Below are 26812 nucleotides of genomic sequence, written 5' to 3' on the forward strand. Positions count from 1 at the left end.
TTTATTTTGTTATTTGTTTTGCATTAGTCACATTAAAAATTTAATTACTTCCCTTGTTTATGGTTTCGTTTCGCTTCCTTGTATAAACACAAGAATGCGGCAATTTTTCATCTTCTAACAAGATTAAAGTTGTTTTTTTTTTTTTAATAATTCATTAATATTCAGGTAATTTCGACTGCATAATTTGGAAGCTAACATTGTAACTTATTAGAATTGACAAAAAAATCAATTGAAACCATTGTTTTTTATCTGAAAACTCTATTTATCGACTACAAAATCTTGTCCTAATTCTGATGAAGCACCTTTTTATTTTATATTTAATCACTCATAGAAATTACATATTAAAATATTCCTCTTTTGAGATTGAGTTCTGTTTGAAAAATGTTCCATTTTAATTGTTCTAATCTTGTATATAATAAGAGATGCAATTTTCCCCCTCTGGATCAAACTACCATAGGTTGACAACAACAGATTGGCGCATAAAAAATTATGTTTACACCATTAACCATTATGTTATCTACCTATAGAACGCAATTACATACACATTACTATGTAATATTAAAACATTACATTTATTCCAAGGACTGCCATGATCATCATCGTCCTAACTTACAGAGGAAGTAGCTCAAATTTCACCCACACATTACCAAGTCCTCTTACGACACCATTCTACACCGAGTATTTATACTTTCTTCTACTTTCCTGGGTGTTAGTTGTCATTAACTGACAACAGATTTCCTACATATTCTTAACCCTTACATCCTACACAAATAATGATTTCTCCCACCCATAAATCCGGCCTAGATGATTAGCTGAGAAGTATGCATTCTACAATTCCGCTATTCAGTTATTCCACAACTAAACAAACAGTTATCAATTATAAAACAGGCCGCCATTTTTGTATGTACACAATATTCTTACGTTTTATTTATATGCTTCATGGAATTATTCTGCTTAGAAACTCTTACCTTTTATTGATTATTTCTTAAAATATTACATCCCCCCCACCGCCAAATTTCATTGACGATGCTGTTACATTCATTCTACATTAACATACACCCAAAATCATAAACAGCTATGCAAAACTACCACTGGTTTCAGTTACTCAGAGAGAGAGAGATAAATAAGCCATGTTACAGTATTATTTAGGTCAATGGTGCATTTTAAGTGTTAATTCCAAACTGATTAAAGCGATTATTTCTCATGGCCTATTCAGTATGGTTGTTTAATTTAAATTCGCCCCCTTTACCACTAACCGATCCATGTTCAAACCTTAGTACTGCCAGTAACTTTTTTTTTTTTTTTAACAATTTTTGTTATTTTTTTAGTTTGCTCACCACGGTCCTAGATGCTATTTGCACTTTTTCATAGGGGGGTTGCTTACTTTTTTCACTATTTTTTTGTAAACAATAGTTCTTTCAGAATTATCCAACCATACTATATACTTATGTTTTCTAACATCTGTATATATTGTTTAACATAAAAAACAATGTTTATTATAGAACGAAAATGTCCTGCTTCGGTGTGAGCATATTTTTGGGTAACACCTATGGCCACCCCTTTTGACATAAAAAAATTATATTGGTTAATATTCAAAATACTACGTATTTGCGGAAATTTTTTAAGTGATATTCGTTTCCCCCAGAAAATGTTCAGGTGAAAACCAAATAAAAAATTAGTTTTAAATTATAAAAAAGTTTTTTTAACGTGCTTAAATAACATTATTTTATAAGCAATTCATAACATGAGGAGTGTGTCTTGTAACTATTCTGTGCTTCCACCTCACTATTTAATAAAAAAAGAAAGGTGCTTATGCACTTCAAATCAAATATAACCAAAGGTTTCTATTGTTTAAAATTATACAAAGTCCTATTTATATTGTTTCACAATGTATATATTGTTTAAAATAAATAAATGAGACGTTCTTTGTTTTCCACCTAAACTCCAGTATTGCTGATTTAAACCCATTGGGATATATTGCAGAGAAGTACAAAACAAAAAACAATGCAAAAAAAAAAAATTAATTAATTAATAAATAAAGATTACCAATACTAATGAAGTTTGCTCTTCTATCGACATGACTCATTATTTATATAGAAATATATACACAACAATTTAACTTAATTCATTGTGAATTTATTCAAACGCTCCTTTCGAAAAGAAATATGTAAAGTAAAGTGGTGCTTATGCACTAACGTTACCATGCTAATTTTTTAAATAGTTTTTTACAGGTTAATTTCAAGTTTTACAATAAATAAAATCGCTTGGTGAAAGTACAGAATAGTTACGAAACACCTGGCAGTTCGGTAACATAAGTGCACACAACTTTCCTTACAATTTTAAATCATTGTGAATTTATTTAAACGGTCCTTTATCTCACTAAGTCAATTCACTACCTCCAAAAAATATAATAAAATGATTATATATATTTTTGTAGGGGGGAAAGGAAATTCACAATGATTAAAATTTAATAATGAGAACAAAAATATTTACAGTTGTGTTGTAACTATTCTGTACTTTCACCTAACAATTCAGTAAACACAAATAAATTGTAAAACTTGAATTATTTGTTGTTAAAACTGCACAAATTTATTTACTTATTAAACTCTTTGGGATATGTTGCATAGTAGTCAAAAATAAAAATAAAAAAACAAATAGATGATATATTTTTGTTTATTAAATTGTGAGGTGACAGTACAAATTAGTTACTGCCTGTTTGATAACATAAGTACACACCACTAAAAAGAACATTATCTTTTTTTTTTTAATTACAATGACATTGGCGATTGGTCACCACCACCAACAACAACAACTATATTAATTTTTTCAAGGAGGGGGCATGCTTCTACCGGGCAACGCCGGTTAATGGGTCCTGCTAGTTAACCATAATTTACAATTAACTCACCAAGCGACCAATTCCTTACTATCATTCTCACCCTCTCTCGCTATATTAGTTAAGTTTACCCCCCCCCCTGTTTCGCTCTTATTTTATGTAGTATCTCTTTCTCTTTCATTATTAGCAATAACAGGAAAAATAATAAGATTGAAATAGTCCATCATAAACAAAAGAAAATATCACTTGAGTAGTAATACTATTTAACCCATACCTGTAAAGGGAAAGAGAAAAAAAGGGAGATATACCTAAAAGAAAGATACTAATTTTGTATTTTGCATGACTTTTAGCCTTGGTTAGTAGAGAATCATTAGTAAAAAAATATTTTTATTAAAAATTGCATCCATATTGGCAGACATTGCAATCATATAATGTAAAATATATTTACAAAGAAAAACCAAGAAAAATCTTTTGATTCTTCATTTTTTTTTACAACAATAAAAAATTCATCAAAAGATTAATTTTTCAGTTAAGACTTTTTTTTTAATCATTTTTCTTCATTTGGAGATTCTTCTGTGGGTTTTGATAACTTTTCTGAAACAGAAAATAAAATGAAAAACTTTAGAAGTTTTTATGAATTAAAAATAAAGATGCATAAATTATGTGTCATCTCAGGGAGATTATGAATCTGGCCACACAGTGTAACAATAAGCATCATTATGTTCTGTTTATTTAAATTTTCTTTTTTTAATTAAATTTTACATTTTTGTAATATGTGGGTTTAACTAATAATTAAATGACTGTATGCTATGGGTTTAACTAATAACTACATTACTGTATGTCATGGGTTGATCTAATAATTAAATTACTGTATGTTATGGGTTTAACTAATAATTAAATTACTGTATGTTATGGGTTTAACTAATAATTAAATTACTGTATGTTATGGGTTTACCTAATAATTAAATTACTGTATGTTATGAGTTTAACTAATAATTAAATTCCTGTATGCTATGAGTTTAACTAATAATTTAATTACTGTATGTTGTGGGTTTAACTAATAATTAAATTACTGCATGTTATTGGTTTAACTAATAATTTAATTACTGTATGTTATTGGTTTAACTAATAATTAAATTCCTGTATGTTATGGGTTTAACTAATAATTTAATTACTGTATGTTATGGGTTTAACTAATAATTTAATTACTGTATGTTATGAGTTTAACTAATAATTAAATTACTGTATGTGATGGGTTTAACTAATAATTTAATTACTGTATGTTATGGGTTTAACTAATAATTTAATTACTGTATGTTATGGGTTTAACTAATAATTAAATTCCTGTATGCTATGGTTTTAACTAATAATTTAATTACTGTATGTTATGGGTTTAACTAATAATTAAATTCCTGTATGTTATGGGTTTAACTAATAATTAAATTACTGCATGTTATTGGTTTAACTAATAATTAAATTCCTGTATGTTATGGGTTTAACTAATAATTAAATTACTGTATGTTATTGGTTTAACTAATAATTAAATTACTGTATGTTATTGGTTTAACTAATAATTAAATTACTGTATGTTATTGGTTTAACTAATAATTAAATTACTGTATGTTATTGGTTTAACTAATAATTAAATTACTGTATGTTATTGGTTTAACTAATAATTAAATTACTGCATGTTATTGGTTTAACTAATAATTTAATTACTGTATGTTATGGGTTTAACTAATAATTTAATTACTGTATGTTATAGGTTTAACTAATAATTTAATTACTGTATGCGACTGTGTTATGTTGTGTATATGAATATGATTATGTTCCAAAACGATGCACATGCTGAATAGTGGGGTTTATATTTTATCTGTATATTCATGTATGTGTAAATGCGTGTATGTATATATGTCGTATCATTTAGTTGATCGTCTAGTGTGTATATTTTAACATTTATGCAACAGTTTTAACAAGAAACGATCGACGTGGACGTATCGAAACAGTTGTATACAACAGTTCTTTTAACAGGTGTAAATAAAGACAACACATACCTGGAAATTCACAAACATTTATTTTCATGATTTCGGCTGGCATCTTCAGAGATTACAATGTCTTCACATCTTGAGTGCCTGAGAAAACGCCGCTCCCTGCATCATGGAGAGACCAACTCCCTTTGAGTCATCGGTTCTTTCTGATGTTCAGCTAATGACTCACTAGACTCTCCCCAAATATACATCTCATCATGTATCTAAGACCCCAACCACTAACGTAACATAAATCTGATTATTTGTTTATCCAAACCAAAAATTATGTTTTCCTGTATTTTCTAAAATCACATTCTTATTGTAGTTGTTTATTTTTCCATTTGTTAATCACGTTTTCCCAATCTAATTGTTTATTTTTCTCATCATAATAATCGATTCAATGACCCGCCGTCGCTCAAATCAATTAATGATAATAATAATAATGCTTTGACCCTTGGCTCTACCTGTCACAATTAACACATATACTATGCTATGATCACAGCCAAAGGATCACAACATTACAATGCAATGATTCAATTTAACTTTCAAAATCCTATTAAAAAAGTATGATAATAATTTGGCAGATAAATTATATAACCAATCCTCATCTGAACTTTTCAGATGAGGATTGGTTATTCATCTTATTTGGATTCATCAGAGTACTGTTCTAATTGTGATTGTGATTTTCACAACATTTTTGTGTTTCGGTCGATGTAACCTCCGATTTGAATGGAATTTTAAACAGAACGCTTTATTTACTTCACAGAGATAGCATGCTCTTGTTTCATCAGCCATGACTAGATAGAGGTCCTAAGTAATTCACAATTGTATTTTTCTGTTGTCCTCACTGAGAGAATTAAACCTTCAGGAGATTATCGCTTTTCAATTGATTTTTCAAAGCACTGCATCATGGGTCCTTGCATTAGGAAAATCACACTCAAGATAAGAACAGTAGTCTGATGAATCCAAATAATACGGATAAATTACATTTTGAAAAAAATTAAATCAGAATACATTTTTTTGTTGTTAAGAACATGAACTAATGTTCTCCAAAAATTTGCAAATCAGAATCAAATATTCATTTTGTAATGTCCGAGTTTAGAAAAGAGGGTGCTGTTAATTTCTATCATTTTCACATGAGAAAACTGATCCAACATGGTTTTTGAATGGCTAATTTTATTGAGTTTATCAAAAATTTTGTTGGTTTCATTTTGTTGTTTTCACATGTTTATTCATGCTTGAACATACACACTCTATCATAAGTGTGGGGTAGGTATAAAGCTTGTGTCACGGGGGGAATAACTTAAGTGCACAACTTTCATCTCTTATATATTAACTAGTCTGGGTATCCAGCGTTGCCTGGGTGTTTGGAGGTGTGTGTTGGGGAAAAAAAAAAAAAAAAAAGTGCTAGTAGGCAGGTAGGCTCAAACCCGTGATGTGAAGGCGGAAAAGAAAGTGAAAGAAAACCTGACGTCTTACCGCTACTCCATGACGTGACTGGAAGTTCGGAAGTCATTCCAACCGATACAATGACTTGCAAAAATGGCGCGCAAAAAAAACGACCTACCTTCTAAAAAACTGCCCAGATGAGGGTAAAAGAATTAATGTTTTTATGATATTTGTCGTCTGAAGGGTGAAGCTTAAAAGTGATACCGATCTCGTGAAAATTTGTCGCCGCTGTCGAAAGTTTTAGGCAGACATGGCTTCCTTCAGTCTTAACAGACTATGGATACCCACTGTAAGAGTGCCTGCATGTGAAATTTTTGTGGCAAGAGTTGCGTAATCTCCAACCACATCTCTCCTGAGTTGACACAGGACAACTGGAAACAATGCCAAGATAAGCGGAAAGCATATACAGCACCTAGAATTCCTAAATGGTCACCCATCTGGTACTAGCCAGGCTCAACGTTGCTTAACTTCAGTGATCTGATGAGAAACATTATGTCAATGTGATTATGCCGTATATAGGCAGACATGCAAACATACATACATTTAAACAGACAGATGAGATTTATATAATAGATTCCTGTTGCATCGTGGGTAACCTAGTCAAAAATCAATAAATATTCGCCATCAGCAGTCATTTCATGTAATTCAACACACCTCAGAGTAAATCTAAACTACTGTTCTCATCTTGGATGCTATTCTTACAAAGTTTTGACTTATGTAACCTCCAACCTTCTGCAGGAAAGCCTCGTGGAACTCAGAAACATTTAGATTCAATTCAGGAATTCTGTAGCAATTCAATATGGAAATCCCAAGTTCAACATAAAGATTCTCAAGTTTGCAAAATGCACCTGGTGCGTCTTGTTGAACTCGGAAATTCATACAGAATTCACAAATTCAGCATAAAAAAGATTCCTGGGTTTGATAAGATACACCTGAAGAAAGTCAGAGGTTACATTAGCTGAAACGTTGTGAGAACAACATCCAAGACAAGAACAATAGTCTAAATAATAAATTCACATTTTTTAAAAAATCTTAAGCATCACAATCCCGATATTTAATTAAAAAGTAACACACAAAATTATTTAATTGTTAAATATGCACCTGTAATTTAAAAGAAATAGTTTTCATTTTTATTCCCAACTACGAAAATATTTCTTAATATATTGCGTTTTTGCTTTTTTAAATTATTTTTTTATTATTGCTATTTCTTAATGTATCAGACAACAGCATGTGAATACTTAACAGAAAAAATATTTTTATTGCAAGTAACAAGTTTAAGTTTTCAGCCGATGCTTATGCCTATCTGAATATATTTATGAAACCGGTTGCTATGCTTGAACCAAGGGAAACAATTCATATTATATTTTCGGTGACAAATTTTCAAACCTTAGTTACCTTAGCATATATGTCACCAATGCAGAACATTTCAAGAAAAATATGGGTGCTTATTCAAATTGCCACTTATGGTGGCAATTAAAAATAGAGAAAATACAGAAAAGCCTATATGTCATATTCCAAAAAATACGTAAATTGATCAAGTATTTTTTTTAAACAAAAAAAAATAAAATTTATGATTTTTAGTGATTTTACTACTAAACTGTATTAAACATAAGGCTAATTTTTTACCTTGACACTTTGATTTGAGTTATTTCCCCTTCATTTATTTCATCAGATTTCATCATGCTCAACGAAAATACCACGGCTCGTTTAATCGTAAAATTTGATTTTCTTGAATAAAAAAAGCTATTTGATTAAATTATATAATTTTTGGAATATGACATCTTCGTTCTGTAATAACTATGTACATAATACAGACTTTTTTTCTTTATTTTCTTTACTTTTAATTTTCACCATAAGTGTCAATTTGAATAAGCACCCAAAATATTATTCCTATTTATTTGCCTTCTGACAAGGACAGAACGAGACACAAGATTGGTTTTTAATGTGCTTAAAATCATCTCACCAAATAGAGGCATTCTGGAGTTGAACAAAAATTGAAATTGCTTTAGTCCAGAAGGATTTCTCCTTTACTGATGGAGGACAGAAAAAATATTGTTTTATGAAAATGGCATGAGTTTTTTTTTTTTAAATTAGTAATCGTTGTTTTAGTAAAGCACTACTTTTTGGAAATGTGTGTATGAAGACAGTGAATAGGATACTGCAATGGTGAATTTAATATGAAAATGAGTTAAAAGCGCCTGACATAAATAAACGTCAATTTTAGCAAATGGGACAGTTTAAAATTCAGTTCATTAGAATGCGACAGAGGATTGTGCAACAAAGGAAAGATGAAAAGACTTTTTTGCCTGCCAACTAGTGACAGAAAAGAGACTTAGACTTTGACGACCATTACAGTGTAAGTGTTACATTTAATAGAATATCAATCCAAAGAAAAACATTCATATCTTACAAATATTACATGTTGTGATTATCCAAAAGGCAAAGGAAATTTGTTATGTTCAAGAAAATTATGTTAAGGCCAATTATATATATATATATATATATATATATATATATATATAACTCTTTGTGACTCGTTGAGACAGTATTTGATATAAAATATTTATGAAAATGTTAAATGCAAGTTAATCAATGTTTGCTTTCCTATATACATTAACTAGCCTTGGTGCCCGGCGTTACCCGGGTGTTTAGAGGTGTGTGTTAAGCAAAAAAAAAAAAAAAGTGGTAGTAGGCAGGCAGGCTCGGAAAAGAAAGTGAAAGAAAATCTGACATCTTATCCGATGTCTCCATGACGCGACCATAAGTCAAAAGCGTTGAAATTAACCAAAGTCAATCCAACGGTGACGATGACTTGCTAAAATGTTGGGAAAAAAATCGAGACCTCCTTGTAGAAAATGGCTGAGTTTAGGATGAAGGAATTAATGTTTTTTGGCCAATTTTTCAATATTTGTCGTCCAAGAAATCAAGCTTCAAAATGATACCAATCTTGTCAGAATCTGTCACCTCTGTCGAAAGTTTTTGTGAGACATACAAACAACATACATTTAAACAGACGGGTGAGATTTATATTATAGACTAGCGAGGGGTACCCGGCGTTGCCCGGGTGTTTGGAGGTGTGTGTGGAAACTCCGGGGGTGGGGTGGGGGGTTAAAAAAAAAAGTAAGTATGAGGATCGAACCCGAACCCTTGAGGCAAAGTTGTAAATTAAAGTGTGAAAAAAAAAAAACGTGCGACGTTAACCATTGCCCCACCGCGACATGCTAACGGAAACACGTTTGAATTTATTTAATTACTTGGATTTAGCAGGTGCCCGTTTTAATGAGTTAATGAGGTCAAGTTTGACTGCGGGATTTCATTTACTGCTGAACGCTTCCCCCCCCCCAAGATATTATAGGAAAAAGACTAACCCACATGTGGCGAGTGACAAATGTTGAATATTTATCTTCTCGAAATTGAGCAAATTAAATAGACAGGCGAGCTTCGTTGTTAACTGTGAGATATTACGATTTATATGTGATATAAAAAGTTTTTAAAAGTAGTGAAGCGAGCGACCGCTTCTCTGAAAGAAGCCTTTTGTAGACACACAGAAAAAGTGAACACACATACATACATACATACATACATACATACATACATTTTCACTTTTATATTTATAGATAACACAAAATACATGCCAAAATATATACTTTAGTTTTGGGATTGAGCTATGTTTGAAGAGCAAACATGTTTTAATTACTCTGATTTATAATTAACTGGACAAGTCACTCATCTCTCTGTTTCACAGCTATGTAGTTTTCTTGCCACTGCTTATTCTTTTGTTGATTTAACCACTTATGTCTTGGTGAACATTTGGGGAAAGAGTGACTCTTTTTTTCAACATCATAATCTCTCTCTCTTCTTTACTTATTCATACATAATCTCATTCTTATCACAAAGACTCACAAAATAACAGATAAAGTACAAAGTAATATTCACATCTAAGTGACACTTTATTTAGAGGTTGAAGATTCAATCCAATACTAAAAATACAATTGCTAATTACTCAGAGCTACTGTAACAGAGGGTGGACACACATATGGCAGCTGTATGCAAGTAACTAAGCCACATGCAAGTAGCACAGCAAGGAAAAAGATTATAAAAAGAAGAACGTGCGCAAACCAAAGGTCACATTAGAGACACGTGAGTGACGTCACAGCCGAAATGAGAAGTTACCTGTGACCGGATAAAGAGGAATAAAGGTCTTTTGTTAAAACCTGAAACAACAAGTTGAATTTCTTTCCTCTTCCTTTCTTATATTCCTTGCGATGAAGTCTACGTGTTGGGTCCCTACATATTAACAACTACATTACACTACTACCTGATCATGACTGACATAATGATAGCATGTTACCCCTATGGATTAAATAAAGGGTTCCATTCAAAATTCTATACAAATACCCAAGTTCAACAGAAAGGTTCCCGAGTTTGACAAGATACAGCTGAAAAAGGTTGGAAGTTACATTGACCGAAATGTTGCAGAGAATAACGCTCAAGATGAGAACAGTAGTCCAAATAATACAAATAGACCAATGTTCAACAAAATAAAATAGCTATTCAAAATTATTTATTGATTTTGTAGGAAAGAATGTATCGATGATAAAAATCGAGAATCTAACTAAATTTACTTTATTTTATAGATGAAAGAAAAGATAGAAAATCTTACCTGATGCTGGAGTAATAGCTGTGTGTTTCTCCTCCAATGCCAACCACATATGTTGACAAATTCTTGTGTTGTGCTGTGTTACGTGGTATGCAGACAGGGAACCAATTAAAATTGGTGCCAATAAAAATGCCTTCCTTCCAAATGGTAATTTAGATTTCATCAATTCCTGAGCTATATAGGTTCCAGATGCCACTAAAAGCAAAAATAATCATTTCTACATTAAAACAGTACTAACAACTTTTGCAAGAAGCAATGATTCATTTTGGTTGCATGAACAGAACATAGTGTTTAAACTCACTAAATTTTTTTTAAGTCAATGTCAGTTTAGTAGACTAACTGAAAATTTAATGTATTTCGAGAACAGAAGTTTCAAAAAACGAATTTTTACTTTAGAACAGAATTGGTAAAGTCAGTGTCAGGAATCAACAATTTTTTTGTAGGAGCCAAAGGTTTTTAGCCGACTCCCCATGAACAACTGAAAATTGTAGCTGCACATAATAAAGCATTGAAGGAGTTAATGCTTGGAAGGAAGATATCATGATCTTCTGCTTTTAATAGAAATAATAGTATATTTTTGCATTCAGACAGGTAATGTCTAAAAGGAGGATATCATGATACTCTCCTCCCAGGTTGTTCGGATGATGCACATTTTTGTCACTTCAAAATACACGAGTGCCAAGTGTGTCACAAACGTGGCCACAAAGAAAACTTTTGTCACCCTCCTAATTCTCCTTAGGAAAAGTCACTTGCTAAGCAAAAGTACAAAAAGAAAAACCAGCAACAGAGATCAAACACAGTCTCTGCCTCCATTAAAATTGACTTTAAATCTCACAGGAGATATATCAGTGTCGGATTAAACGAGAGTCCAGTTCAGTTCCGATTCGACACAGCATCAGATATCACTCTCATCTCACAGAAAACATGGACAAAAATTGGCAAACCAAACTTAATAAAAACCAACCATATTGCCAAAAGTGCATCTGGGAATGATATCAAACTGACTGGGGAACTGAGTGCTCTGTTTCCTTCCGAAACAAAGTTTTTACTGGAACTTGCTACGTGACAGACACTGATCTAAACCTGATCGGTTTGGACTGGATTGAGGAACTCGATCTCTTCACTGTTCCATTGGAATATGTTTCAACTCATTTTCCCTGAAGTCAACACAGGACACTGAAAAACATTTTACTCAATACTCAGTGATGTTTTTCAGGAGGATTTGGGATGTTGTACGAAAACGAAAGCCACTCTCAACTTGAAGACGGATAGCAAGCCAGTATTTATGCCTAAACGCCCTGTTTCCTACGCAGCTCTCAACATAGTTGAAAACGAACTGGATCGTCTCCAAAAAGTTGGAGTACTAGAACCGACAAACTATTCCAGATGGGCAGCTCCTATTGTTGTGGTCCGAAAAGCAAACAACAAAGTTCGCATATGTGCAGATTATTCCACAGTTCTGAACAATGCACTGGACTCACACCAATATCCCCTGCCAATACCTGAAGATCTTTTCACCAAGCTCAATGGTGGGATGTGTTTCACAAAAATTGACCTATCGGATGCGTTCTTACAAATTGAAGTTGATGAGGACTCCAAGGAGTTCCTCACAATCAACACTCACAAAAGATTATTCCGGTACAACCGTCTTCCGTTCGGGGTCAAAACTGCTCCATCTATATTCCAGCAGACCATGGATGCGATGCTGACAGGCATAACAGGAGCTACAGCATTTATCGATGACATTATCATCTCTAGCACATCCCAGGATGAACTTCTTCAACGGCTGATTGCAGTACTTGACAGGATCCAACAATACGGTTTCCATATACGAGCTGAAAAATGCCAATTCTACCGGACATCAATAAAGTATCTGGGTTTCATCTTTGACAAAACAGGTCAACGACGCAATCCAGAGAATATTTCAGCCATAAAAAACATGCCAGCTCCAACAGACATCAAAACCCTTTGTTCCTTCCTTGGGTTGGTGAGCTGTTACAGCTCATTTTTGCCGGAGTTACACCACATCCGAACTCCTCTAAATAACCTTCTGAAGAAAGACCTTGCATGGAACTGGTCACCAGAATGCAAGGCTGCCTTTGCCAAAATCAAGGCTTCACTCTCTTCAGAGCTTCTGACTCATTTTAATCCATCCTTGGACATTATTGTGGTTTCTGATGGTTCTGACTACGGTGTTGGAGCCGTGATCTCTCACATTTTTCCTGATGGCAGTCAGAAAGCTATAGCCATGCATCCAGGTCACTGACACCTGCAGAAAGGAATTACGGCAAAATCGAAAAAGAAGCTTTTGCAATAATTTTTGCTGTGAAGAAATTTCATAAAATGATTTATGGGTGTCACTTCACCTTGGTCACAGACCATAAACCTTTGGTGAGCATTTTTGGTTCCAAGAAGTGTGTCGCAGTGTATACTGCTAATCGACTTCAGCGATGGGCTACCACATTACTGAACTACAACTTCTCTATAAAGTACCTCTCTACTAATTCGATCGGACATGCAGATGCCCTGTCAAGACTTATTAGTACACACCAGAGGCTACCGGAAAACTCTGTTTTGCAGCGATATCACTGGAGCCAGAAATCTCCTCAACACTCACAGTTACAATACGAGAACTACCGGTCACTGCTGATATGATTAAAGAAGCCAGAGCTTCTGACACTTTACTTCAAGAAGTCATCCACTATCACCGTACCAAGTGGCCAAAAGTATCCCCGAACAACCTGTTACTACCTTTCTTCCAACGGAAATCTTCCATATCTGAAGTTGGTGGTATACTTCTCCTCGCTGAACGGGTCATCATTCCCTCATCACTGCAAAACAGGGTCTTAAAGCAATACCATTTCAGATACCAAGGTACCAGTTGAATGAAAGTGTTAGCATGCAGATACGTTTATTGGCCAAAAATGGATAAGCAGCTGGAAGATCTTGCACGCACTTGCAGTAGATGTCAGCTAGCAGCTAAATCTCCTCAGAAGTCTGTACTTTCTTCATGGCCTGTTCCAGATTCTCCTTGGTCATGCCTCCACATAGATTTTGCAGGACCCACCGATGGACAATTTTTTCTTCTTATTGTAGACGCCTACAGCAAATGGCCCGAAATATTTCAAATGAACCGCATCACTTCTGAGGAAACAATTTCCAAACTTCAGAAAATTTTCAGCAGGTCCGGCATTCCCGAGATTTTGGTCCCTGACAACAGCACCACTTTTAGCTCAGCCAAGTTCTCCACCTTCTGTGAACAAAATGGTATCAACCACATTCGCACAGCACCTTTCCACCCACAATCGAATGGCCAAGTCGAACGATTTGTGGATACCTTTAAAAGAGCCCTTTTAAAACTCAGGGGAGAAAGGTCAACATCGGAAATTCTGGAAACGTTCTTGACAAGCTATACGGACACACCAAACCCTAACACACCAAACAGTACCTCACCAGCCAAATGCTTGATGAATCAGAAAATCTGATTACACATTGATGTACTACATCCAAAACCACATCATCCCATCAAGAGAAATACAAAAATGGAACGGCAGTACAACCGCCATCATGGTTTTGTCCAAAGAACATTCTCTTCAGGTCAACAAGTCCTAGCAAAGGATTACCGCAACAACAAGGACTCATGGACTCAAGGTTACATTATACAAAGAACTGAAAATGTAATGTACAAGGTAAAAGTCCAAGATTCAATTTGGGTTTGACATGCTAACCAACTGCGCCCATCACATCTTCCAGACAAAGTACAACAAGATCCTTCTATTCCTCTAAAAATCTTGTTGGACACCTTCAACTTGCCTTAACAACCACCAGAAGCTTCTCAGAGCACTGAAGCTGGGATGCAGGACCCAAACATCCGGAAGTCAGCTCGCACCCGTTATCCAACACAACACTTACAGGGGATTCCCCAACTTAAGTCGTATAAGCGACATAATTAAAAGGGAAGATGTTCGGACGACAAATTAGAACAAATCTAAGAATCCAATCTAAGGAAATAACTTCTAGATTTCCAGAGAAGAGTTGTTTCCCATAACCGTGAAGTGGACCCTGGGATTCTCGTATGTAAACACATGAATGAGAACAGGACGAGAAGCGGCGAGTCTGGACTGGAACAATGGCGGAACGAACATCGTTCTTCGTAGCAGAGACATTCCTAATTCAATCTGTTCCCATATGTATATATACGTTTCTGTAATCGTTATGTTAACAATCAATAAACATTGTTAACCGTTAACTATTGTTTTGTCTCTCCATCGATGTGATTTATTACCATGTTTTTTACTGTTATGAAGGATTACATTTACCCACGTCATAACACAGGTATTACCTCCTTTTCAGTAATAATAATACTTCATTAGCGGGACCTGTGGAAATTCCATAGGAGACTCATTCATATATAATATATTGATATTATGGGGGGGAGGTATAAGGGAATTTACGGGAAAGCAAAATCCAAGTATTTTATCGCACATATGACACGGGTAAAGAAAAACAAAGGAGATACGAAAACCGAACACGACAAAGACACAAGAAAGAACGAAGTAACAAACATTTTCCAAATAATACAAAAATAGGTTTATTGAAGGTAAAAAAAAGAAAAGTTTAACGAAGGAAAAAGAAATGTATTCAAAGTTATGGAATTTAAGATGAACTGAGTGAAAGTCTTTGGGAAGGGGTCTAACAGCGTAATTAGGATTTACGCAATACCACGAGTGAAAATTAAATTGTCAGCTTGGGAAAAAAGGGGAACCAAAGTTTTTTATACTCACGGGTCTTTTTATTTTTCCTTTATTTTTCTTTTTTGTTTCTTTTTCTTGTATGTTTCACAACTCGCTAACGACGCAGTTAGTTCGAAGTATTCCTTTTGGTGGGGAAAAAGTCCAAATAGCAAATTTGCAGGTTCTCCTTTCTTATCATCCACGTTTCATACATCTGTCTCTTTCATGAGGGGAGAAGAAGTCACATTCTCTCGCATGAGGGAAAATAGTTGCATCATCCATGTTTCATATACCCGTATCTCTCCTTCGGATGAGGTGAAGAAAACTACTTACGCCTGACAGTATCCTCTACCTCTATAAGGTCACCATTCGCCCATGTATGGAGTACTGTTGTCACATCTGGGCTGGTGCATCTCCTGCTTGTCTCTTGCTCCTGGACAGGGTTCAAAAGAGAGTCGCCAACCTGATAGGTCCTGAACTGTCATCTAGGTTTCAGCCTCTGTCCCATGGACGAGATGTTGCATCCCTCTGCCTGTTCTACAAATACTTTAATGGTGAATGCTCTGACGAACTGCAAACACTTGTACCTCCCTGACGTAACTACCCCCGACAAACCCGACAAGCTACTTAGTCTCATCCCTTTACAGTAGAGATCCCCAGGTGCAAGAAAGCCTTTTACTCCAATAGTTTCTTCCCCAGAACTGCAGGTCTTTGGAACTCCCTTCCGGGATTCTGCTTTCCCAGCTGCAAGGATATGCAGAAGTTCAAGTGTAATGTTAACAAGCATCTTTCTACTCATCTCCCTTCATAATGACCCCGCTAATTAAGTCCCTAATAGTAGCCCCCTGCTTCAAAGTGGCACTGTGCTTTGTTTGGGGTGAAAATTGAATTTAAAAAAAAAAAAAAAGTTGTCATCTCTTTCATGAGGAAGTAGTCGCATTCTCTCGCATGAGGGGAAGAAGTCGCCCCCACCCTCCTCTCACAAGGAGAGGGACCTCTTAACTCGTCGGCGTCCTAGCTGAAAAAGACAGACTTCCGCTAGTATCCAGTTAAAGAAAGATGGGAAGGGGAAGCGGGATCACTTCCGGGCCCCCTGTCCTCTCGGTTTCACATTCCAGTCTAAAAATAGACTTGATGAAATATATTTTAAGTTTTAAAGGAAGGACAGATTAGTGGACTTTCACTCAGTTCAAAACAACTACTATTGTTTAGCCTCTCTTTTGGAAACTATGTTCATTTTGCCTCGGCAACAAAATGTAAAAACAACAAAAAAACAACACATCTCTCGTCAGCCTAAAATTAAATATTTAAATTTTCATTTAAATACATAATCCAATTTAAGGATTATATCACTCTCTCTCTCTCTCTCTCTATATATATATATATATAACTTGAGTTCCTTCAGCCCTAATCGTAACCGAAACCAAAACTTATGAAGAATTCTTGGTAAAATTATTTATAAAAAAAAATAGATTACTTGAGTGCCATAAGTTGAAACCAAAACCAAAATTTATGAAGAATTCTTGGTAAAATTATTTATGACAAGAAATAGAATTACATAACAATTATACGACCCGGATGTAAGTGTGACACAGAAAATAACACACCCGCTATCATATTAATATATAGATTGTGTGTTGCTAAAATTTACTAATGGAAATTTGGAATCTTAAAGTAAAACTGTACTATTACTTTTATTAATGTACTATTATACTATCTTTCAATGATCAGTTCAGGTGGAAAGCAGAGTGTATAGTGCCTGTTCTGTTGTCATTAGACGGTCTTCCCAGCCATTACCTACATATTTTGGGGATAGCATAATATCTTTTTTGTTGTCATTGTATCATCATATTACCTCATGATAAACATTTGCTATATACACACATTATGGAATTTTTATTCTTTTAAATTAATTGCATCCTTAAAATTGCATCAGTATTGGGTTAAATCCTATTTTAGTCACCTAAATTATTCAGAGTGAAATATTTAATGGTAAAATATGAGTATTTTTTCCTTTGCACCTGTATTTACTCTTTAAAAAACAAATGACTTATTGTCCTTTCAAACTGCACTATTATGAACTTACAAAAACTTATCCAGGTAGAAGAGCAACTTAGCTTGCTTTTGGTAACATATATTAGTTGATATTCATTTTTTCACCCTTTTTGCTTTTGCTTTGTTGGATATTCTGGACAATCACCATGAGTTATCGCCCTTGAACATGTTTATAAAGATGGCGACTATACTTTTCTAAAATAGTTTTCAATTAAAATATAAAGTTTGTTTAATTTTCAATTTTTGAGTGATTATCGAGTCTCAAATAGGTCTCAAAGGATACCGCCATTCATTCTAACTCGTCAGACTTTACAATCCTTTTTTTTTTTAAGTAAAAACACACTTTAAAATAAGTTAAAACATAAAAAGACTTATCTAGGTAGATAACTCAGCTTGCCTTTGGTAACATTTATTTGTTGTGTATTTAATTTTTCACTCCTTTATTGCTTTTGTTGACTGTTATGGAATATTACGCTGAGATATCGTCCTTGAACTTGTTTACAAAGATGGCAACTATATTTTTCTGAACGAGTTTTCAATTAAAATAAAAGATGCATTTTTTTTTTAAATTTTGGAATCTATATGAAATTTTGAAAAGAACCTTTTATTTTCATTTTCATATCACAACAAACTTGACATAACCATGAACGACCCAACGCCATAGGTAATTTTGTACCTTTTCTTTTTTACCTACATTCGCAAAATCTCATTCATATCATCACTACCTTTAACGTAACATACTCCTCATTTTCATATTGCAATAAAGTTAAAGTTACTCCAAGAAACTTAGCACTATGTATGTAAGTAATTTTGTCCTTTTCTTTTATTTGTCTAGAATTAAAGTTTACAGGTTTTTAAAGTCTAGTATTATGGTTCATTTATGCTCTTTAAACGAAAGCTAAGCAATACTATTTCTTGGCGGAGTCGCTATTCTAGAAAAGAAAAAATTGTTCAGTTCATCAGAAAGGAAAAATAATCAACATCATCTTGTAGGATAGGACCCTCTAAAAATAATGTTTGCTATTAACGATAATCATCAGCAGATTTGGTTAAACGTTTTACATACTGGCATATGTTGGATGGCTTTTAGAAATTGACCTTCAAACTAATCTAACCCAAGACAGCTCTTTGTTTATCCCTCTTTCTTTCAATCCATCCTTCTCACTTTCTCCCACGTTTTGCTTGGCATTCTTCTGTCAACACACCCTGCTAGCTCAACTGTTCTACATCTAAAAATCCATCATTCTTATCTTTTCTTTCAATGTCATCAAACCAATCTCCTGTTCTGAATACATCATCCAGATTTAATCTTTCTCTGGGATCACCTAATCTAAACCTGTCCTGCATCAATCGTATTATTCTCATATGTCATTCCTCTCCATGCACTTTTCCAACTCTCATTGGCCAGATTTTACTCTGGTGCTACCAAATCAGGTTGTCTGAAGATAATGGCTTCCTTAGATGAAATGCATCTAACATTGATGCTTTTTGTTTTTCTACTTCCTTTTGCAAAACTTAATTATGTTCTGCAAAACCAAAAACAAAAACAACAGCCCACCTTTTCCCGCTTTTCCTTCTTCCCATTTTCCCTTTCTCTTTCTATCTCCCCCACTGCAGTTCTAAGAAAGAAGCTTTATTCATGGAATCTACATTTAGGTTTAGGTACAGATAAAGAGTGTGGGAAATTATTGATAGTGGTTTTGGCTAGACGAGTGTTTTTTGTGGAAGTTTGGCGAGTGGGGGACCATAGATTGAAGCTTAGCTGAGCACTTGCCATGAAAATTACGATAAAGCAGAGACAGGCTCGCAACGTCTCTACTGTGTGAGGTTGCAGGGAAGACTTTTTACTTAGCCTATATTGTCATCAATGAAGTTTTATATTTTAAATAACCTTGACCTCTCAAAGTTCATCCAAGATCGAAATTTGAACAAAATTTCGATTTTCCAATTTTTTCAAATTTGATCTGTTGATCTGATGATAACGGTAATCAATATAATTTCGGCATGATCAAATGAAAGAATTTTTGAGCTATTACCATTTCCATCATATTACTTTGGGAATGCTTCGCACAATATGGCTGGTGCTACCAGATCAGGCTGTCTGAAGATATTGACTTCCTGAGACGAAATGACCTAACATTGATGCTTTTTGTTTTTCTACTTTTGCAAAACTTAATTATGTTCTGCAAAACCAAAAAACAAAAACAACAACCCATCTTTTTCTTCTTCTCCTTCTTCCCATTTCCCCTTTCTCTTTCTATCTCCCCCCACTTCCTGAGTGGTTTCCTAACTTAAAATACACCAAACATTAATACTGTAATCTTTTTCCCTCTCCCATTACAAAAATTATTCATATTCTGCAGGGCAGAGAACAAAAACGATAAAACCCACTATAAAACAACCAAACCAAACACTATAAACTAGCGATTGAAGATGCAAAGAGCTTGAGGAATAAAGACCTTTTACTAAAAAACTGGATGCAACATGAATACTATTTCTAAAATAACTGGATTCGGCATTAAATAACTTAAAAAAAGGGTTGCTATACTATAAAACAAAACAACCAAACCAAACCAGATTTTTTGTGACTTTAGCAGTGTGTGTAGGGGCATTATCGTGTTGAAAAATAATGTTCTGGGATATTTCCAGCTTCTGAATACTTGGTAACAGTCCTGTTTCTAATATTCGAATGTATTCCTTTGCATTGATTGACTTTTCACATCTAATAAGTTCCCCAACTCCTGCTGCAGTAAAAGTTCTCCATACCATTATCTCTCCATTCCCATGTATAACTGTCGTTTTTATGCAACTTGGTGAAAATCTTTCTCCAGTTCTTTGATTGCACCATTCGGGAACATCGAGAGCATCAATAATAAGACAAAATCTTGATTCATCTGACCAGAAAACATCCCTGAACCAGTCTGTATCTTTCTTGCCATAACATGTAAAAAATCTCTTTCTATCATTGATGTTCTTCTTAGATAAAAATGGCTTCTTTGCACACCTTTTAGAAAATCCCATTTCTTTCATTCGTCTAGATATTGTATATCTAGAAAGAGAATTTCCAGCTCTTGTTTTGCTATAGTCAACATAAGTTTCCTTTCAATCCTTCAAAACAGTTAATTTATGCCTGTGGTCGTCCTTCAAAGTGAATGCTCTAGGGCGACCAGATCCAGATTTCTCTTTTACCAAGCATTCGACTTTGAACCTTTGACAAATTCGCTTCACTACAGAAAAAGATGTTTTCACATTTTCTTTTCTTAAAATATCAAAAATCTGCTTGTAAATCATTTTGGACTGCCTTAATCCTACAATTCGGTTTTTTATATCCTCACCAAGATGCGGTCTTACCATTTTTAGGATTAATTTTTCCACTTATTATTATATGCTATAATAATAATGATTTGCAAAATAGAAATTTTCAGTTAAAATTAACAAAAATTCATGGAAAAATATTGAAAAATCGATTTCTTCCTTCTTTCACTCTTGGCCCATTTTTTTTTTTTGCTCATGAGTGTACGTGCTTGGTCAACAGTGCTAATGCTCTATTAGTAATGACAGCACTCTCTTATCTATTTCATCCTGTCATGTAGATTTATTTAGAGTCAAGTTTTATTTTTACAGACAGAACATTTTTTTTTTCTTATTCTGACTTCAATCACTGAAAATTTTCTCCTGATTCAATAACTGCTTCCAATTCCAATTCAAAGACATTGTTTAAAAAAAAAAAAAGAAAAAAAAAGAAACTTATGAAGCCAACCTTCTCTTTAACATTCGAAATTAAGCTGACCGCATAGTCGGGCAAGTTTATTATGTCAATCAGCATGAGAAAAAATGGGATGGAAAAAACAATAAAGATAGAAATGATAACTTACTTGAAAGAAATGTAAAAGATCCAAATAGCAAAGCTTTGTTTTGACACTGAGCATAAGTACGAAAGTGCTGTAAAAAAAAAAATTTTTAAATAAAATAAAATTAAATTAAAACAATCAAAGTATTAAAGTGCTATAAAAAATAAAATTAAATTAAATTATAACAATCAAAGTATGAAAGTGAGGTAAAAAAAAATTAAACAATAAAAGTATGAAAATGCTATATAAAAAAAAATAAAAAAATTAAAACAATAAAAGTATGAAAATGCTATATAAAAAAATTAAATAAAATTAAAACAATTAAAGTATGAAAGTGCTGTATAAAAAAAAATTAAATTAAAACAAGCAAAGTGCGAAAGTGCTGTAAAAAAAAACAAACAAAAAAAAACAGAAACAATGAGATAAGATCAATTTTTTTTTTTATTCAATGCAGAGTTCAAGGGTTCACATAGAAAAGTAATATCTTTCTGAGATGGTCTTCTATGGTGTCCTTGGCTGGTCTCCATACACCCAGCACCATGTAATGCATAAAATAACCCATTTTGAAGTTATAGTTTGCAACAGTTTCTCTATAGTTAATGACTGTCCATGTGTGGCAAAGAATCACACTCTTCAAGAGATAACCCTGTTAATATACATCAGCATAGACAGAACATGGTGGATCTAGAGGAGTAAACCTCAATAAACAATCCTGTTATTCCGATGGGTAGCAGTAGTTACTGTGACATCCAGTGAAAGTGTTATAGCAGGTCAGAGAATAGCGTGGTTGTGTGGAAGATCATATTCTTGACAACAGACAAACACAATGTTGAATGAAGAATTATGGTGTGATGGTATCTTGGCAAAATACTTGTCCCTATAGATGGGTTTCTTTCTAATGACAATTCACCAATGGATAGATGATATGGCCACTGATGTATGCTATCAAGTTTGCTCTGAAATCAAGCAAAACACGCTCCAAGCTAGCTTACAATTAGACGAGTCAGCAGACATCACTCTGGAAAGCCAGCTGATCACGTTTGCTCACTAAGACAAAGACAGAAAGATGAAGGAAGAACTTTTGTTTTGCGATGCCGTGCCAACCACAATGACAGCAATAGATGTCAAAACCATTGTAGTTTCTTTTTTTTTTTTTTTTAAAGTTAATGGATTTAGCTGGAAGAATTTCAAGTACATCTGTACTGATGGTGCTTCAGTGATTGTTGGCATCAGAGGAAGGTTCATCAAGCTTGTTAATTTGAATGGCCACATGTGACATTTTCCAATTTGAATGGCCACATGTGACATTTTCCAATTTGAATGGCCACATGTGACATTTTCCAACCACATTCGTTGAAAGCAATGGATGTCACGGTTAAAGTGATCAACTTCTTTCATGTGAAGGCCAAAGATCATTGGTTCTTCCAACTTCTAGCAAACAAAATGGAAATTCTGTTCTATACCAAAGTTTGTTATCAAGGGTGAAATTCCTTTCTCCACTCTATGAACTCTGCATGGATGCAGAAATCTGTCTACGAGAGAACAAAAACAAACTCAACGTGCATTTTGACAATAAAAGGTGTGTTATGATGCTTACTTACATGGCCAATATTTTTATCCGATTCAATGAAATTAATCAATCCTTACATGTGATAGTCAATAACGTTCAAGATAAACTTGCAGGATTGTCTGCTCAAATTGAAGTCTGGAAGGCATGAATCAAGCCCACATCCAGAGCCTTATTTCATTTCCTGGACAAGCATATGCAAATGCAGAGGATTGAGCTTCATATAATCAGAAGTTGTATCAGTAGACATTTTGAAATTCTTTCCGTTGAGTTCAATCTTATTTTGACAAAGCACCACCAAATGCTCCACCAAATGCACAGAGACAGAGACAGCACCACTGAATTTGAAGATGAAGATGGCAGAGTTCAATATTTCAAAACCAATGAAGCTAACATTTAGTAACAATAAGTGAAGCATGCATGGTCTCCCATGAGTTCACAGTGAACGAAGCATAAAAAAAAATTAAATTACCAAGTTCAGCATTGTCCCCCTCCCCCCATTTAGCCCCAAAAGTCTCAATGGGATGTCAAATCCTGATGAAAATGAACAAACGGTGCAGTTTTAGGCCTTAACATATGTAAATTTGAGTTCTGCACCATGCAAAAAAGAAATGACTAAGTCCATCATTTATCCCCCCCCCATTTAGCCCCAAAAGTCCCCAAGGCCTTAACACATTTAAATTTGAGTTCAGCACCATGCAAAACTGCTGAATAGACATACAAAGCAGAAAATTTTGGACAAATATGGTAAAATAGTTCCAAAAATGGAGTGTTTTTATTAGCCCTAAAAGAGCCCCTGGGGTACACCCAAGAGTTATCGCGAAGTATAGACAAATAATATTATATAGAAATCAGTTAGTTACAACTTTTCAGAAAGTTTTATAAAAATCCAAGGCATCAAATTTTTTTAATAAGCACAAAAGTGTTAATTTTAGCCATTTTAACTCAAAAGGCACCCCTAGGTGGTGGGCAATCGGAGTTTTCCCAGAAAATCCATACTATTACTTTTTACTCATATCATGTTTAATGTTTGTGCAAAATTTCAAAAAATTCCAAGGCGTAGTTATTGAGAAAAGTGTGGACAAACAGACAAACGGACGAGGGTGAATTTACAGGTCCACCCTCCTTTTGTTGGGGGACCAATAAAAAGGAATTTTCCATTGGAGAATTAGGTTAGAAGTTCGGATGACGTGTGCAAGAAATTGCATTGTTGAAGGAAATATATTGCAGAGAAGCAAAGTTACTTCTGCTTATTACACATTCGGCAACAAAGCAAACGGATGAAAGTTTACAAGGCTTCTCAACCAGAGAATATGAAACGCAGATTAAAACACAAAGATTTTATGTAAGCTGAAATAAACAAAATTAAAATATAAACTTAGAAGCAAATAGAAAAGTCTTCTGTTTAGAATTCCTTGCGATGCTAAATTATGTTGAATGTGATGAATGTGAATGTGGGTGCAGTGAATATTCAGGCACAAATAAAATATAGACGATGCTCATATGTTTGGAATATTTTATGAATAAGATTAACTATTAAAGTATAAAAAAATGGAGAAAATGGTTGTTTGAAATGAAACAAGCCGCGCGTTCGTAATCCGCCTCTAGTGCTGCATGTGAGATGACATCACAAAAAATAATGAAGAAATGATGAATGTGAGAAGTGTGAAGGGCCAACGTTGCCTTCACATTTTTGCCAAGTTTCATAAAAATCTAATGGCTGGGACAAAAGTTATGGGATAAAAACTGTAATTTTCTGCAATTTGGGGGCATTTGTGACCCGTTTTGAGCTCTTGGCAAAGCCGAATCCCAGTGAAAATGGACAAATTTTGGCCAAGTTTCAGGAAAATCTGATCGAGGGATCAAATGCTATGGGGCAAAAAGTGTCATTTTTGGCCATTTTAAGACATTTTTGACCTCTTTTGAGCCCCTGGGGATGCCAAATCCCAGTTGAAATGGATAACGGTGCAGTTTCAGGCCTTAACACATGTATATTTGAGTTGACCACCATGAAAAATCACTATATAGTCAGATAGATCAAGTTTTGTTGAGAAATATGAAAAAAGAGCCACAAAAAGAGGCGTTTTTTGCACTAAATGTCCCCGGGGACACAAACCAGAATTTTTCCAGGGTCACCCATACTGGGTTTATATTAAGAACAATGGGTTCCACATTTTGGCCAAGTTTCAGAAAAATCTAATTGATGAATCAAAAGTTATGGGGCAAAACGTGTCATTTTTTGGCCATTTTGGGACATTTTTGACCTCTTTTGAGCCCCTGGTGACACAACGGGAACCCCCCCCCCTCCCCCAATTTTTTACTGTGCACATCTATTTAATGAAATACAATTTGTGGAAAAATTTCATGAAAAACTAATGGACGATTATCTGACAATCGTCCGGAATAACAGACGCATGGACGGACAGGCAGATGCACACACAGACGCCACTAAAAACATAGGTACCTCTCCGATAAATCGGGGGACCAAAAATGAAAACATGGTTAGAAAATATTTCTGAATTTTTTAAATGAGGCTTAGTAATTTGCATTATTTGAACTATTTGATCTGCTGTTCTCATCTTGAGTGTTATTCTCACAACTTTTCAACTGATATAATTATTAAGAACTATTGTCAAGATACACCCGAAAAAGGTTGGAGGATACATGAGCTGAAACGTTGTGAGAATAACAACCAAGATGAGAACAGTAGTCCAAACAATTCAACTAATACATAGTTAGATAATACAATATCATTCTCTTTTTATATATATATATATATATATATATATATCCCTATATATAATGAAGGAGGTGCAGATTTTCCACTTTTGACTAAAATACTGTAGGTTTACAACAGATGGCACATACAAATTTATTATGTTTACACTATTAGCCATTACCTTAATTAACTATACAACACATTATAGACACATTAATTCGTAATATTAATACATTACATTTATTCCTAGGAGCGACCATCATCATCATCATAACCTACAGTCTTCTTACCACCCCACTCTTCACTGCATGAATTTATCCTTTTTCCTACTTTCCTGTGTCTAAGCCATCATTAACTGGCCACTGAATTCATACACATCGCATACTCTTACCACTTTTCATCTACAACAAATAATAATGTCTCCCTTCTGTATACACTGGTTTTCGATTAGCATTCCTATATTCTAGATTAATGGTATCAGCCTCAAAACCGAACGCTCACTTGCATTTCAATGTGGCTTCTTCCGATTACATACATATGAAAGAGAAACCTTCTGCCTTATTACTTATCGCATTAAACACATTGACAATGCTTTACACATGCATTTACACATTAAAAAAAACATGTTGCTGTGTGGTGTGCCATTAAATTAATAGGCTGCATAAACTTCCGCACATGTGTGCTTATGTTTACACACATACACATGCATTTGTGTGTATGCTTGTTTTTGTTTGCTTGCATGCGGGTGTGTTTGTGTGTGTACCATAAAACTATTAAGCTGCATTAACTTGGACATGCGTGTGTTGGTGTTTATACACATACATATGCGTTTGCTTTTTTTAATTTTTGTTGCAGGTGTGTGTTTGCTTTGAGTTCGTGTTTGTGTGTGTGTGCGTGTCTTCTTTGTACATATGTATT

At 34.2% G+C, this 26812-nt stretch overlaps 2 protein-coding genes across 2 annotated transcripts in view; one reads left to right on the top strand and one right to left on the bottom strand.

Moving 5' to 3' along the window:
* LOC145239833 (putative methyltransferase-like protein 25) overlaps positions 1-26812 on the top strand; it is a 103178-nt gene that overhangs the window by 36262 nt on the left and 40104 nt on the right. The window lies entirely within an intron of this gene.
* The window catches only part of LOC145239831 (transmembrane protein 141-like), a 34515-nt gene continuing 10358 nt past the window's right edge, over positions 2656-26812 (bottom strand). Inside the window, exons 2-4 of the mRNA XM_080103370.1 lie at positions 21633-21699; positions 10973-11164; positions 2656-3427 (exon numbers count right to left, since the gene is read on the bottom strand). Of these exons, the coding sequence (XP_079959496.1) occupies positions 3381-3427; positions 10973-11164; positions 21633-21699 (306 nt within the window). The 3' untranslated portion in view covers positions 2656-3380. The remainder of the gene's footprint in view (positions 3428-10972; positions 11165-21632; positions 21700-26812) is intronic.

This window comes from Euprymna scolopes, chromosome 19 (genome assembly GCF_053919585.1).
Source record: "Euprymna scolopes isolate OS-2025 chromosome 19, ASM5391958v1, whole genome shotgun sequence".
Lineage (NCBI taxonomy): Eukaryota > Metazoa > Mollusca > Cephalopoda > Sepiida > Sepiolidae > Euprymna > Euprymna scolopes.